General features: G+C 35.1%; 2 protein-coding genes across 3 annotated transcripts; both read right to left on the bottom strand.

The window, feature by feature from the left end:
• Positions 1 to 1,808: 1,808 nt before the first annotated feature.
• Positions 1,809 to 5,113, bottom strand: LOC107175632 (uncharacterized). Its single transcript, XM_052434859.1, has 4 exons — positions 4,716 to 5,113; positions 2,109 to 4,284; positions 1,922 to 2,015; positions 1,809 to 1,828 (listed from the first exon to the last, which is right to left on the bottom strand). The coding sequence occupies exons 1-4, from the start codon at positions 4,757 to 4,759 to the stop codon at positions 1,809 to 1,811; spliced, it is 2,334 nt and encodes a 777-aa protein (XP_052290819.1). The 5' UTR covers positions 4,760 to 5,113.
• Positions 5,114 to 9,458: 4,345 nt separating this feature from the next.
• LOC102610957 (SAGA-associated factor 29 homolog A) lies at positions 9,459 to 14,549 on the bottom strand. 2 transcript variants are annotated; one of them, XM_006470153.4, is made up of 9 exons: positions 14,158 to 14,549; positions 12,550 to 12,643; positions 12,192 to 12,268; positions 11,659 to 11,765; positions 11,409 to 11,494; positions 10,515 to 10,568; positions 10,021 to 10,171; positions 9,868 to 9,881; positions 9,459 to 9,679 (listed from the first exon to the last, which is right to left on the bottom strand). In XM_006470153.4, the coding sequence occupies exons 1-9, from the start codon at positions 14,279 to 14,281 to the stop codon at positions 9,577 to 9,579; spliced, it is 810 nt and encodes a 269-aa protein (XP_006470216.1). In that variant the 5' UTR covers positions 14,282 to 14,549; the 3' UTR covers positions 9,459 to 9,576. The 2 variants fall into 2 exon arrangements, with proteins under 2 accessions (XP_006470216.1, XP_006470215.1); XM_006470152.4 differs by having other exon boundaries at positions 11,659 to 11,768; positions 14,158 to 14,546.
• Between the last annotated feature and the right edge of the window lie 1,774 nt (positions 14,550 to 16,323).

Here is a 16,323-nt window from a genome sequence, read left to right as displayed (position 1 = left end):
GTATTCTGGGACGATTTTTTCTTTCTCCGGCTTTTAGCTCCAAGAATCGAGCATATACGGTCTCTTCTTCTTTGAAAATCTTCAACTTCTCTCTCATTAATTGTGCTTCTGCTTCATTTACCGGGTTATTTTTACTTTCCTCCCCTCAGCTTTGGGCTTTTTGCACTTAGATGGTCAAGATCCATTTATTAGTAAAGACCCCCCTACCGTTAGTTAATTTTGTAGTTGACTGTTAGTTGAATTCAAAAAGACTGAAATACCCCCAATTGGATTTTCAAGACTGAACATGCTATACATTTGGCGCGAAAACTATAACAACCATAATATTACCATTATACCCCTTTAAATTGGGTTATTTACAATTGCATTCAACAAATAAAATGATAATTCTATTTGGGTAATTTTCACTGTTGCAATTTGACCGTTGGATCCCAACGGTCACATTGCCACAGATTTGCCTATTTAAAGGCTTAAATACAGAGCTTTGTTCACAAGCATCTCTACCTCTTCTTAACACTTTGCAAACTCAACTACATTTCTCTCAATCTTTCAATCTCAACAACATGAATTCAGAGGGCTCAAGTGCAGTAACTAACAAGAAGAATAGATATAATAAAGGCAGTATGAAATGGAGGAGTCAAGTTAATGGAAATCTGATCAAGTTAAGGAACTTGAAATGCGATTGCAGAGTACGTGCTGCTATTCGAATTTCAGAGACTGAAGATAATCCAAACAAGCTATTCTACAACTGTCCTTATGATGCCTGTGACTTTTTCCAGTGGTGGTGTCCAGAACCAAGTGATTTCGACAATGGTGCATTCTTTGAAGGTCATAATAGTTTTACAGTAGCACAACAACAAGTGCAGGTAGAACTTGAAGAAATACTAAGTGCCCTGAATGAAGTGAAGATTATACTGAAAAAAACTTATCAAACTCAAAATGTTTGTGACCAAGACTTAAGTGATGTGCATAAACTCACTTCAAAGAAAACCGAACAAGGTGGGGTGATATGTGGGCTACTGAAGGCTGTGCTCTGTTTGAATGCCTTTTTTTTTTTACTGAGTGTTCTTGTGGTTATTTTCCTGAAGTGATTAACCTAAATTACTAACATGAATTTTGTAATAAGTTGTACTCTAACTACTGGAATGAGTAATGATAAGATGAAAATTTAATGAACTTGTAATGCTCTATTTTCAGAATGCTTATCTTTGCTAACTAAGTGTATATAATGTGAAGTATCCTGTTTGATTTGAGCATATGGCCTAGTCTTCAATACTGCATTTCCTATGTAATAACTTAACATAAGCATTCTGCACATATAGCTAAAAATTAAAGGGATTACAATACTTTAGTTATAATAATATCTATTAACAGTAGCAAAATTAACTTGTGAGTTAAACTTTAACAGCAACAAGCAAACCAATCCAGAACGAGTGAGAAGAGAATCCATTAATTGCATTCCAGCATTAAAATTCTTAAGCAGTATCATACATAGTTACATTCAAGTAGCTGTCACAAAGCATGAAGCAGTTGAATATAAATAGTTTCTGGTAAACTCATGTATAATTTGCAGGTATTAACCAAGCAAGCTTATCATATTACTTGTCTTTGGCATCACAATAATATCATGTACAAAAAACAAAATAACAAAAGGCTTAAACCTATAGTCAGTCTGAGTAAAAGATGATACACCAGCTCCATTCTTCTGCCCATGACAAGATGTTGTATCATCTGATCCCTTCAAAAAATTAGTTAGTGGGAATAGTCTTGATCTGCTTCTCATGCTGGATGCTATCACTTTAATGGTTTCATTCTTGAGTAACATGTCCTGGCATGAATAAAACAAACACTTACATATGAAAATTAAAAAAAGTAGATGATGATTACTAAAATTATTTAAAGAATCGTGAATAAAACTCACCATTGTCATGGACAGTAGGCTGAGATAGTGCACTGCAAGCAACCCTTTGAGTTATAGGCTGATTAGAATTAGAAGTGCCTTCACCATTCACAACCTATGCCACACCCATTACATCATAAGCAATTAAATTAATTAAATTTAACTACTAAATGAAAGAGAGATGATAATTAACCTGTTTGCTAGATACTTTTGTTCTTTTGCAGGTTCTCTTGTTATGACCCCAATGCTCACACTTAGAACATTTGACACTTGAACTCCTCTTGAATGTAGCTGGTTCATCAGCTTCTTTCCTCCTCTTGATCTGTGGCCGGCCAACAGACTTGATAATTATAGGTGGCTGCAAATTATCATGTAGAACCAGTGGCCACATCTTCTCATCAGGTAAAGGAAAGTATTGATACTTGTAGGTGTTGATAAAAGCTGGACATTTCAGATAATTATGGATATAATCTTTAATGTTGAGCCTTTTTGCATCAATGGAACAAACACTATGCTTACAAGGTAAGCCGGATATCTGCCATTCCCCACAATTACAAGTTTTTTTACCTAAATCTACTACGAATACTTTACAAAGATCTTCCATCACTTCGAAGGTGTTTTCATGACCAAATATCACTGTTAAACCTCTCGCTGCAGCTCTTGCTTCCACAATCTTTCTCCTAACAAGAGGTGGTAGATGTCCATTCCATTTCTTTGCATCCTCATTCCTTTTATGAATGAGTTTCATAATCTTTCTCCTTATCTCTTCGAGCATCCTAACAATAGGCATGCCTCTAAAACTGTTAATCCAGTTATTGAATGATTCAGTCATGTTATTGGTCACATGATTGCACTTGGTGTGGTTAGGAAAAGTGTGTTTAGCCCAATATACAGTTGGAATGTTCATGAGCCACCGGTGAGCTGCATCGCTGATTTTCTTTAATTCCTCAATGCTTTCACTGAATTCTGAGTAGTTTGGACTTCTACATGCCTTCCAAAAGACCTTTTTCAACAAAGTGCCAGGAAACTTTTGCTTGAAATTGGCATAAATATGCCTACAACAGTATCTTTTGATTGCATTAGGAAACACTCTATCAATTGCATTGATCACTCCTTTTTGTCGATCACTCATGAAACATAGGCCTTGTCCACCATTACAACCAATCTGGTCATATAGCTTTTCCATGAAAAACTCCCAAGAGTAAGTGTTTTCACTCTCTACTACACATAAGGCTAGTGGATATATACCATAATTAGCATCAATCCCAACTGCAGTCAATAAAACTCCTTTATATGGCCCTTTTAGATGGCAGCCATCAACCCCTACAAACTGTCTACAGCCTTCAAAAAAACCTCTCCTACTTGCATCAAGCATCATGAAAAATCTTTTAAATACTGGGTGAGCTGTATCTCCATTCAATTCCCTCTCAATAGCTACTGTGGATCCAGGGTTATACTTTATCAAAGCTTGTTGGTATCTACTCAGTTTGCTGTAACTTTTCTTGTGATCTTGGCCAAGTAACTCAAGTGCTTTTTGTTTTGCTCTGTATAACCTATGCACACTGCACTCAATGCCATACTTTTTCAAAAGCTCAGCTGCTATTAACTTGACACTGACTTCGGGAGTTGACTTGAAGATATGAAGATAAGTGGCTGCAATCCAGGTTGAAGTAGCTTCTCTGTTATCATCATCAATCCCACCACATGTATGAACATCACATAGGGTCTTAATTTGAAATGAGTTGCTGTTCCAGTTTGGACTAGCATGAATTCTCCATGTACATCCTGACTTAGCACATCTAGCTGTCACTCTGGCTTTTTCATTTTTAAGTCTATACAATCTGAAGCCATTTCTGATGGCATATACCCTCAACACCTTCCTAAACTCATAAACATCTACAAACAACTGACCAGGCCGTAGAACAAGGTTATCTCCATCTTGTGTGAACTCAAATCCACCTGAATTGGTGTCATATCTCACACAAGCAGCAATTTCCTCATCAGACGAATCAAATTCATCACCAGTCTCATCACCTGACTGATAATCATCAAGAACATAGTCACTTTCTTCACCATCTGATCTTGCATTCTCTTCATCACTTTCTTCACCATCTGATTTAGAAGTATAAATTGTGTCAGTTGAACCTTTGCCATTTTTCCCAGAATTCTCAGAGCTAAAGTGTACTGTCATATCATCTTCGAGTAAATAACCACTCCGAATACTGAATTGCGTCATATTATTCTCGTTGTTAATTTCTTCAACATCATCTAGTTCATTCCAATTAATTTCAGGATCGGCATTGAGGTTGACAGAAAACTGATTTTCAGGAGTTATCTCAGTCACCTTGCCATCAACTACTGCTTCAACATCATAATGCACAACACTGTAATGCAATAAAACAACATAAATAAATGCTATTAATGTTAAAGAAAAAGCTAAAATTTAGTAAATAGAAAATGCAAAGTGTAGTTGACTGGTAGTAGCACAAAAATGCAGCACATCATCTATTTCAAGCTTATTAAAACTCACTTTAAAAATTACATCATGAATATTACCATATGCTTGCAAATGCATAATCAACCGTAACATAAGCTAAAACCATATGCTTGCAAAATACCCAAAATGGCGTTGGAAAATTTATTCTCGGTTTTATGTTTCATAGTTCCATAAACATTATCAAAGATGTGTCAATGAACAAATAATGAAGCATAAACTTGACATTTACAAACAACTCACCATAATATCAATACGCTCTAAATGGAGCAAAAAAAAAAAGCTTGATTCAAAACTAACCTATAATTAATTTCAACATACCGATTCAAATCTTTCGAGCATCGGTGAAATTCAGAGCGGGACATGATGCGGATTTAGTATTTCTTCTTCACTTCACCCAAATAATAGATACTGCTTTGCTAGAAATTAAAAAAAAATTTGCCTTCTCAACAGAGCTTTCGTCGTCTGAGCTTCATGAAACTCAGCTTCATGAAAGAGAAACGTGCAGTTTCAGAGAAAAGAGAAAAAGTTTTTAAGCTTTGATTTTTTTACAATTTTTTATTTATAGCAATTATCACAAGGCACGATTTTTTTCACAATGATTTGACAATTCACTGGGCTCATGTCAACTAAAATGTGAAAAAGTTAGCTTGTCAAATTAAATTACTAAATTGCCCATAACTAACCATATGAGATTTACCGTTTGCATTCCGTAAGGGGGTTTTTACTAATAAATGAATCTTGGCCATTTAAGTGCAAAAGACCCAAAGCTCAAGGGAGGAAAGTAAAAATAACCCTTCATTTACCCAATCATACGCTCCCTCTTCAAAATTCATCAGATCCACCCCATTATCTACTTCCTCTTCCAAATTCAAATTCCTCAACTTCTCCCTCACTGATTGTGCCTCTGCTTCTTGATTCACCCAATCACCCGCTGTCTCTTCCAAATTCAAATTCTCTGTCGTTGATTGTGCTTCTGCTTCTCGATTAGCCAGTCTATTTCACCCAATCGACAAAACTTTAATTTTTGTCTTTTCGTTATTTGTTTTGTTTTTATTTTTTAAAAGGGAAATTTACCATTGTACAACTGTTTGTTTTGCGTTTATAAAAAATACATAAACACTTTTTTTTCAGTGTGCCACCTGAAGTTACCCTTTTGCTTCACTCTTCTACTTCCATCTGGTTTTCGTTGAAACATTGATGACGTTAAAGGGGCAAAATTGGTATTTCGTTTGAATACTTAAAACTACACCATATTGCTATATTTTCTTAAAGAGTAAAATGATGTCGTTTAGCCCGATGGAAAAAAAAAACTGACGTCATTTAACTCAATTGATACATATGAATTTTCTAAGTCCAGCAAGTAACAAACATTACTTTCCTGCCATTCCCGGCATCCACCTTCGTGTTTGACTCGTTGCTTGAAAAAGCTTAAATCCAGCCAGTTACTCTCCAATTTCCATATATTTTCATCAAAGAAATAAGCTTGGATTTTGTTCATTCAAATATTCAGAGGTGTTAGAAGGTTGGACATTTCGATTAGGAGGTTTCAGCCAAATTTCAAGTGAGTTTCGTTGAATTTGTTTGCTATTAAGTCTCAATGTTTTGTTAATTATTGTTAATCGGGGATTGTTGTTAATCATTATTGTTGGAAACCTTAGAATTTTTATTAAGTTGGTTTGCCAATAATTTTTTAGGGTAATGATAAATTGGTGAGCGATAGGTTATTTTAGGGATGTTGGGGTTTACTGGTCGTAGTTTCACAAAACCAAAAGAACATTTACTGTAATGCATGTATTTTATAATCGCTGAATCTGCTAAATTGTTTTCGATGTTTAGGATGACACAACTGGAGTTAATGATATTCTTCAAAGATAAGAAACAGAATTTTAGGTCGCTTGGACCTGATTGTATTATTGCCAAAATAAAAGATGTTGCATTGACGATTATAAGTGCATACAGATTAGGCTCAAGCTCACATATTCTGTTAAATGTTACAAACCCAGAGAATAAGCTTAAGATTGTGCTAGATTCAAACTTTAGGTTGGAGTGTTTGGTCGCACTACATAAGCGTTTGGGTGCTCGTGTAATTGAAGTTTGACGTTGTACTAGTTCTTTACCCTCCGTTCAAAGATGCTCCTTTGTTTCAGGCCTTGTTGACTAACTTAGGAGTTGTATTATTTGATGGGCTTATTACTCAACTAAATGACTCGATTGAGGGATATGCTTCTGTTGAGGAAAATGCTGGTGTTGGGGGGCATGCTGTTGTAGGGGTACATGCTGCTGTTGAGAAAAATATTCTTGTTGGGGATGATGAATCTGATGAGGATGCATTGCTATCTGATTGTTCAGACAGAAGGCTTAGCAATGATGATGATCTTGATGTGAACTTTATGCAAGCTAATCTTGATAGAGTTGTTGATGGAGTTACTGATGGAGCTGCGGAACCTACTATTGTTTATGCAAATAGTGAGGATAATGAGGGCAGTGGGGGTAGTGAAAGACTTAAAGGCAGCCACTTGGAAGCTGATTCAGATGATAATTTATCTAATGTTGATAAAGAGATAAAAAAAAGTGATTAACTCTTCTGATGATGACATTGAGCTTGGCACTACCCAATTGACTAATCATCTAGAGGAACATGAGTACAAAGTGGGTGCTGATAGGAAACATAAGCTAAAAGTAGGGCATGTGTTGAAAGATGTAGTTCATTTTAAAGAGATATTAAATAAGGTGAGGGTTAGGAAAAGGTTCGCTATTAAAATAATATATAGTGAGCCGAGAAGATTTGTGGCTACTTGTAAACAAGCTGGCTGTCCATGGTATGTGGTTGGTGCAAAAATGAATGGCATAAGTGGTTTTATATTGTGAGAGTACATAAAAAAGCATAACTGCAGACTTACTAATAAAACAGTAAAAGTAACTTTGACGTGGGTTGCTAGTAAAATAAAGAATCAAATTACGGTTGATCCCAATGTGAAGATCGATATCTTAAAGAATTATATACAAGATACTTTTGGGTTGAAAATTGGAAAGATGACATTGTATAGGGCTAGAGTGAAGGCAAGACTTGAGGTATTTGGGGATCATTCCAAGGGATATCAAAAATTGTTTCAGTATGTTGTAGCTATTCAGAAAGCTGATCCAAGTACAATTTGCAAAGTGTTGTATGATGTTGTCTCTATACCTAACAAGGTTTTATTCCAAAAGTTTTTTGTTTCCTTTCCTACACAGAAAAATGCTTTTCTCATTGTTTGTAAGCCTTTTATTGGAGTGGATAGATGTCACTTGAAGGGTAAGTATGGTGGAGTGCTGTTAGCTGCCATTAGTATGGATGCTAACAATGGGATTGTTTCGTTGACATTATGTGTTTGTGAGATTGAGAATACAGAGACATGGGGCTGGTTTATGGAGCACCTGCATTAAGAATGGGATTGTTTCGTTGGCATTATATGTTTGTGAGATTGAGAATACAGAGACATGAGGCTGATTTATGGAGCACCTGCATAATTACTTGGATGATGGTAGGCTAATGATATTTATCAATGACAGGTAAAAGGGACTTGTTAATGTAATTGCAAACACATGGCCTTACTGTCTATAAGAAAATTTTCACAAAATAAATAAGTATAAAAAAAATTATATTATTAATTTTTTTCTCATATCAAAACATATATTTCTTGTTTTTCATGTTTAATTTTTTATTTAGTTTCTATTCATGTGATTTATTTAATTTATAATAAATATAAATAAAAGAGTAGTTGAAAATAAGAGTAATATTAAAGATTTATGCTATAGGGGGGTTTTTGGCTATTATAAAAACAACAGAGGGGAAAATAATATATGTTGATTACTGTAGATGAGAAATTGGTAATCTCCTTTTTATTAATCTAAGTAAAGTAGTGAGTTTTAACGAAAATCTGATCCAACAATATCAGCTTGGTCCAGTTTTAATTTTGTAAGCCTGAGCTCAACTAGGCTAGGCCCGCATCAAGAAGCCCGAGATTAACTAACCAAAAAATTTACGAAATTCTTAATCTCAATATTATAGAGAAATTATTAGCCATTTACTCAAAAATTATTTTATTTGAAAAATATTGCAAAAATTTAAATTTGGTCGATTTTTCACATATTATTTACAATATGTGGTAATTGTCTATCAAAATGACAAAATTATCCTTATAAAATTATTCCTGCTATAATTTATGTTTACTTTTTTTTTTTCAATTTTGTAAGGATAATTCTTCTTAGTAAATGGCTAATAGAAATGGAATGGCATTTATTGTGTGGAAAATAAAATAAATTTAAATTTTATAATACTTTTTTATAGTAAGGTAAATCTAGGGAAACGATTAATAATTTGTCCCGTCTTTCTTCTGAAAATAATAATAATAAGAATAATAATAAATTAAGCTGCAGTCTTTCTTCGGCCAGCCGTCTTTGGGGTTTGAGGCTCTAAGGGCAAGTGCAAAGCTTTCCTTTCCTGCCTTTGCTTCTATACTCTCATATAACTAAACGAGCCAAGTGCGGCTGCGCACACTGACACAGGGTGATTACTTTGCACAGCAACCCGTGCGGCACTTATAAGTCACCAACTTCTTTTTTGCTGTTGATGGCGATACTCTGATGCATCCGACAGTGATTGGCATTTCTGGGAATGGCAGTTTTCATATATGGCCATTTTTTCCAGAGCTATTCGGCATTCTGCACATCCTGGAAGTTTGCTGGGTTGTTGCAAATTGGCATCAATCGATGAACTTCCGGTGAATGTGTCACAAGAACTTTCTCAATAAAAAGTCCTCCGAGATTCACACGCATGCAAATCAGGGAATTAAGAAGCTCTTCACGGAGAAATTCTAAGAACACCAATGCTATAGGACCAAGGAGATGTATCGATATTTAAACCAAACTCCGCAACAAGTCAATGAAATTTCTGGAACTAAAAATTACACTCCAGAATGTTCGGCTTCATTGGTAACAGGGTCAAATGCAAACACCAGTCATTTGATATGTCAGAGAGGGGAAAGATTTTCCTGATCAATGAAAGCACCATATAACACAAAATAATAAGAAGTCCGGGATGCAAATTCTTCATTACCAAACACATAATAAGGATATGTCAAAGTCTTCAAAGTCAACATAAACTCCTATAAATTTATACATGTTTATCAACAGTAAGAATTCATTGGCGATGTCCCTCAGGCAAGGGAACCACATTGTGGAAGGGTACTGTCCGCTGCGGCAAAGCTCCATCTTCCTCGTCATCATCAAATTCCAGCAAATAACTGCTCAATAAAAACATGATTATGAATACAACACTGAGGTTAATAAATAATTAGAGAAACTTGAGGCAAGACCCCAGAAAACTTCCAAAATTAGACAGAGCGAAGACAAATTAATTAATTATATGATATTCAAGAACCAAATCCAAAATCTGCAAAATAAGATGAAACACAAGAAGGATATCACTTACTCATCTGTTTTCCTCTGCAAGTATTCAGAATTGTTGAGGGCACCCCCACAGCATTCACAATACAATAATAGTCAGTTTCAGGCCATTGCACCAACAGGAAAATAATTAAAGAATAGGTATCAATTCGTTATGGTGGATAGATGGAATAGTCACCTTTCGAGGGGTACTAACAACAGTTGCCTTGTAGAGTGCAGTTGTTCCTGGATAAACAGCCAAAACATGTCGTCCAGGGGGGAATTCCGGGATGCTAGAATCATTTCGCTTCGGGAAAGGTATAATAAATGACATATGCAGCTTGTACTTTCTGAAAGTAACAATGACACAATGAACTTTGTTCAGCTGAGGCAATTTCCCATACTTATCAAATTAATAAAAGAAAAGAACCGAAGATTGCCTTCTACATTTCTAGCTGGAATCAAAACCATACAAGTTCTCACCACAGGCTTTGTGGTACACATGGGGGTCTCTCTTTTATAATTAAAATTTGAAAAGAAGTTTAACCCAGAAATCATCAATCAGAAGCAAAGTAGTTTTTAATGCAGCATGAGATGAGTAATAAATTACAATATATCTTCTAGCATAAATGAACAAGGTAAAATTATTTTAATGTTCAAAATGTAAACAAGATATCAATGTACAGAAGTTACCTTTGCACACCACCCTCTTCATCATCACCTGGCTCCTCATCCAGTACTTCAAATCTAGAAACAGAGTAACAATATGTAAAAAATTATATATAAAAAAAAAGGAATCCTTATTCCAGATTATGCATGAACCTTCAGATACATAAATTCAAATTTGATCTAATTATTATTAAATATGTGGGTTAACAAAGTGGAAAACATGGTAAAGACAAATGAAACACAAAGTTTCAAGGAATCCCCATGGAAAATAAGAATTCTATTCAAAAGGATGATTAAACATGTAAGGTAAACACTGGATTTATACAGAGCAAACCTTACTGCCTGAGTACGCTTAGATATAGAAAGAGAATCTCACCTAAGCAAGAAAAGGAAGACTCAAATTTCTTACCAAATATGAATCTAATAAAAAAGACTCCCCAAAATATATATAAAAAAAAACATAAAATATTACATCATGGGTGCTAGTTAGTTTAGATGGTAAAATCTATTGGAGTGTCACAAGAAGAGTGAGTTTCGAACTCTATTTTCATGGGTTGGAAGGAATTTAGTTTCCAGTAATTCGTGTATATATATATGTGGTCCAATTGGTCTTAATCCATACTTTATTAGGGATTGAAAATGATTGAAGGCCTAGTCTCAATATCCAGGTGTTATTTCCAAGTACTATACATATCTAAACCGTTGAATAGGCTCAATCTACATCAGAAGAATTACTTGCCCCGGATTATATAACTGATTGTGATCTCCATTTCCCTCGAGAAGACATACTAAACACACATCATGTTATTAACAAAATGTGAATGATGATATCATGTATTCCCATAGTGAACAGTGTTGCCATCTAGGGAAAGCTGAAAAGATCAAGTGTCTTTTATTATGTCTGGGAATTGTACTTACTCTTTGGTTTCTCTATCAAAATGCATTACTTTCACAACAAACCACTCGTCCTTGTCAGCATTCTCAGCTGTCACCCTAGCTGCCACCTGAATAAACAGAAAACTTACCTCCTCAACTTAAGGATGAGATGGAATTGCTCAATTGATCATTAAGCAGAAGAGAAAAAGTTCCAAAAAGTCATTCAATAGATTTGTTTTTAATATAAAGCAGCAATCACAAATTTTTAACTTCCATGAAGCTAAATGCATACCTGTTCACCCTTTAGACTAGCACAAGTATCAAGTTGATTTCGCATAGAAGGAGAAAGTCTTGAGATATCAGAATCATTCTTCATTCGTTTCCTTTTCTGATCACCACCTTCTGCAACATATGTAAAATTAGCTAAAGGAACAAAGTAAATAGAGTTTCATAAAAGCCGCTATTTCGTATTCCAGTGGAAGTGAAATAAATTTTACAATTTCGGTATATGCCACGCATTCAATGTTCCCATGTCAAAATTAATAAGTTTAGATCCTAATCCGTATTTGACAATTTCACTAGGTAGTGTAGAAAAACCACTGCCTAACAGATTTGAATACTCAACAAAGCAGGATAATCACCCCTCGGGCACTCAACCAAAAATACACATTCCAGACATATATCGTCAAAACAGAAAGGACTGGAAAAATTAAAATATAGACTGACTAAAGTACAGCATATATTGCTGAAGATTTGCAGACAGGTTCCAAAAAATTACAGCAGACACATATGTATTGTATGAGATATATTGACTGTAGTACACACCTATTCTTCTCCGTTGCTGTCCCATAGCTCCAGATGGTAAAAGAGCATCTAGCTGACCAACCAACAAGTTGGAAACACTATATGAAATTCAAGAAACAATAGGTTAAACACAATCATCAAACAATAAAATGAACCATATAAGAACTACAAGTAGACTGCATGTTAGCAAAATGAACCATATAAGAACTACAAGCAGACTGCATGTTTGCAAAAGTCAACAAACTGCCCAATCCTCTTAACCTCAACATTTGGTTCTATTATTTTCATTAACATTAAAAGGGAATGAAAAAAGGGAAACAGGAAAAGGAAAGCAATACAGCAGATGTCATCAGATTCATGATATGGGTAACGAACATACTGGACTTCATTTTCTGAAAGTTCTTTCGCCTGAATATATAAACTTTTCAGCTTCGTTAAAGAATTATCACCAGGTTTCTCAATCACCTCAGGAGCTGTATAAACAAACAAAAGATTAGATTTGATGCGAAACAATTACAACTGTTAACATCCAGAAGAAAACAAAAACCATCCCACAGTCGTGTGTGTATTTAATGAGTCCCACCTTGCATTTTGACTTGGTTATGAACAAGGCCTTGTTCCAAGCATGATTGTAAGTATTAAAGAACGATTAGGTGCAATTAATATTAGGTAACCCATCATTTTCCAAATGGATCGCCCTTACCATATTGCATCAAGAATTTCTTAAATCCGCATGCAGTTAAGCTGAACTGTCGCTCATATATGTTTCAATGTTGATATAACTATCCATCCATCATTTTTTAAAAGTGTCATTAATTTTTGACCTCCTGATTATCCATTGGGAGCAATTCCCACATTATCATTAACTACATTACAATTTTGTAGAGCAAAAATTAATTATACAAGAGCAAGGTTAGGGATCCCAAATACTTATAATCATTAACTACTAAAAAGCTAAATAAAGGAATTTATTGCAGGAGATCAGCGGACACTGACATGTGACGTAAGATGCATATAACACAACATTAACCACCATAAATATAGAACCATATTATAGTGAATTGAGGTAAGTATCAAAGAAAGTAGCTGGAAAACCACTTATTTGTCTTATGAGCGGGAAGGAGTGAAACCACTGAATTTATTAAAAATGTCCTTCCTATCAAAGGAAACTCGTTGAACTAATAGAGTAGAACAAATTACAATAAGAAAGCATTAAAATGCTTATTTGAACTCAATCAAGGCACTTCTGCTTGTCCAACCAAAATGCATGAAATCATTTATGATTGTATCTAAACAAACACCATCCTGGAACACCAACTAACTTCAGGTTTATCTATTTATCAGCCCTGATTAGGCCTAATAAGCTCACTTAAGCTTCTTCACAAAAAAATGTTCACAACTTTCCCCAAAATAACCCATGCTTCAAACTATTCCACCTTTTCTTTATCAACCATTTAGAACTCCAAAATTCTCACCTTCTGATGGTCCCTTAAACTACAGTACCGATCTAGACCACCATAAACAACCAGCTAGTAGTTTTCACAGACTTAATATCTTCAAAATATGCATCCGCAGAAAACAACCCAACAATCATACCTCAATATAAATGCTAATCTCAACCTAATTCAGCTCAATCATAATAAAGTGAATTCAAACACAATAGTCCCATTAGTCACACAACACAAACCCATCAAGCATAACCTCAGAGTTTTAGCTAATTCTCAGCGAATAGAACTTTAAACAACAATTCTTGAACGTAGCCACACACACACACACACAATCCAGTAAAACCATGAAGTATCCTCAAGAACAAGAGCATTAATCAATTTAACACAAGCCTATCATTCTCACTGTAACCAAGCATCAATATTTCAAATCATCATCAGCTGCCCAAAGCAAAAATAAACGTACATTACATAAACATATGCATACATACATACATTAAAATAAAAAATTAATTAATTAATTAAAGTTTAAGAAGACATACTATTATGCAGCTTCTTGTGCATTTTGTTGATTTCAAGGAGCACATCCTCTTGTTCTTTTCTCAACCGATCGAGCTCCCTCGATTTGTCTAAGATATCAGCAATGTCCGGCGCCGACGACATCATTTCCGTCTTCTCCTCGCCGAAAAAATTAGCAGCTTTTTTTTAAAAAAAAAATTATTTTCTTTCTTTTCACTTCAATCTCAGCTCGATTTAAGCTTGAATTCAAGTTCGATCATCTCGTACGGACAATATTTTGCATTCTGTAGTAGAATCGAAATGATTAATTTCCTAGAAGTTATTTTTCATTTTTATAATATTTTTAGTTTTTCAGGTGAGAAAAATCAACGAGCGAAGAATAAATAATAAAAAAGGCTGTATTTTTACAAAATTAAAAAAATAAAAAAAGGAAAGAGAAAAGAAAAAGAAAATCGGATTTAAAGGCGAGTGAAAGTGATGCCGTTTATGGTAACCTTTTGGGAATGATTAGCAGTTTTGGGTTTAGCATAAGTAAAGGATTTGAGTTATATTGATTGGCTGATAAGATCATTAAACTTGGTTATTTGTCCGCTAATCCCTCGTTTGGATTTATTAGAAGTTTCAAAATTTGCGGGTTTTTTTTTTTTGGGATTGTGTCTGATTCTGCCACGTGGATGATGACTGACCAGTGATCGCTTTTTCCAACTGCTGCTTCCGCTGCCACGTGTGACACCCGACACCTCTTGCTTCTCTTGCTTGGTGTAAGGAGGCCGAACTCTCGCATTTTAAACGTGGGCCTCCCTGACATAATATTACCAGACCGTAAGGTCAAATCTTGACTTTTAGTTACATTTTAAGTTATTCAACTGGGGTTTGTGGTTTTGGCTGTTCTGGCGGCGCGAAATCACGCCGGATTGGTTGTTGATATTAGTGCTTATTCCGATCATGTTGATGCTGTCAATTGTTGAATTGGATCCATTTCGTATTATTCAGTGAGTGTTATGATGGACAAGTATTATTTGTATGGAGCTATTTGAATTATTTAACAATTATTTTTATCAAAATAGTCAAGTCAAGCAGCTGCAGATGCTTTGGTAAATTTCGCTTTCTTCTGTGGTGATTTTGTTGCAACAGTGGAATAATTTCCACAAAACTTATCTTGTTATCTTTGAAATTTTATCTTAATTAAAAAGGTTATTTAACTTGAAAATTTTAGCTTAATATTGAGTACTGAATTGAGAAGGTATTTTGTAAATACATAATTATCTTGAATATATTAACTATTTCTTTATTTTATGATGGCCTGGAAGGGACAAAAGAAACATCCTCTTCTTTCTTTAATAATTTCTGATCTCTAGTGGACCTCTTAGTAGGATTCGAACCCATATAAAGTTCTGACCATCTGTCAGAGAAAAAAGAACCAATGGATCTTGTAGGATTCCCAAGAAATTCTTCGATTTCTTCCGGAAGCAGATGCTTATTCATCTGCCTTTCACGTTCCGTGAATAGCCGGGACATTGAGGAATATCCAGAAAGACATTTAGGGAATCGGTCTGATTCTATCTCTCTTCGTTCCGCTTGAAGAAAAGAAGGATCCCAAAGAATCGATCTTTCTTTTAGTTGTTGAATCTCTCTTTGATTGATCAATGTGTGATATTCCGAATCCTCATTACTAATGGAATCGAAATGATCTCTGGATTGACTTAAAAATTATATTTATTGCAATATATATATAGCGATAAAAGTTGATGGTGTGTGTGTTAAATATGATTTTCCAATTAAAACTGTTGAGTTGTGTCCCACATTGGCTAGTAAAGGGGAGATGCTTGGGTTTATAAGGCGGTAGGTCACTCCATTTAAAAGGCTAGTCTTTTGGGTTGGATACCTAGAAATCTTATGTTAAGTCCCCCCAACAAGCAGTATCAGAGCTAGACCTTAGTAGCCGGAATGTGGTGGTGGAACAACTCAGGTGTGTCGGACAAAAGAACCGGAGTCCGGCGGTGGTTTCGTCCGAGGGGGGGATTGTTGAGTTGTGTCCCACATTAGCTAGTAAAGGGGAGATGCTTGGGTTTATAAGGTGGTAGGTCACTCCACTTAAAAGGCTAGTCTTTTGGGTTGGATACCTAGAAATTTTATGTTAAGTCCCCCCAACAAGTAGTATCAGAGCTAGACCTTAGTAGCCGAAATGT

The sequence above is a fragment of the Citrus sinensis genome, chromosome 2, assembly GCF_022201045.2.
Source record: "Citrus sinensis cultivar Valencia sweet orange chromosome 2, DVS_A1.0, whole genome shotgun sequence".
Classification (NCBI taxonomy): Eukaryota; Viridiplantae; Streptophyta; class Magnoliopsida; order Sapindales; family Rutaceae; genus Citrus; species Citrus sinensis.
Note: the sequence above shows the minus strand (reverse complement) of the source record. Positions and strands in the feature narration are given on the sequence as shown.

Excerpts from the sequence above, each read along its gene's own strand:
- LOC107175632 (XM_052434859.1), bottom strand. The coding sequence starts at position 4,759 with ATGTCCCGCTCTGAATTTCACCGATGCTCGAAAGATTTGAATCG. Across the intron at positions 4,285-4,715 it reads TGCTCGAAAGATTTGAATCG|TGTTGTGCATTATGATGTTG; the intron begins GTATGTTGAAAT and ends ATTGCATTACAG. Across the intron at positions 2,016-2,108 it reads GAACCTGCAAAAGAACAAAA|GTTGTGAATGGTGAAGGCAC; the intron begins GTATCTAGCAAA and ends GGTGTGGCATAG.
- LOC102610957 (XM_006470152.4), bottom strand. The coding sequence starts at position 14,281 with ATGATGTCGTCGGCGCCGGACATTGCTGATATCTTAGACAAATCGAGG. Across the intron at positions 12,644-14,157 it reads GCACAAGAAGCTGCATAATA|CTCCTGAGGTGATTGAGAAA; the intron begins GTATGTCTTCTT and ends TTGTTTATACAG. Across the intron at positions 10,569-11,408 it reads TTTGATAGAGAAACCAAAGA|ATTTGAAGTACTGGATGAGG; the intron begins GTAAGTACAATT and ends CTCTGTTTCTAG.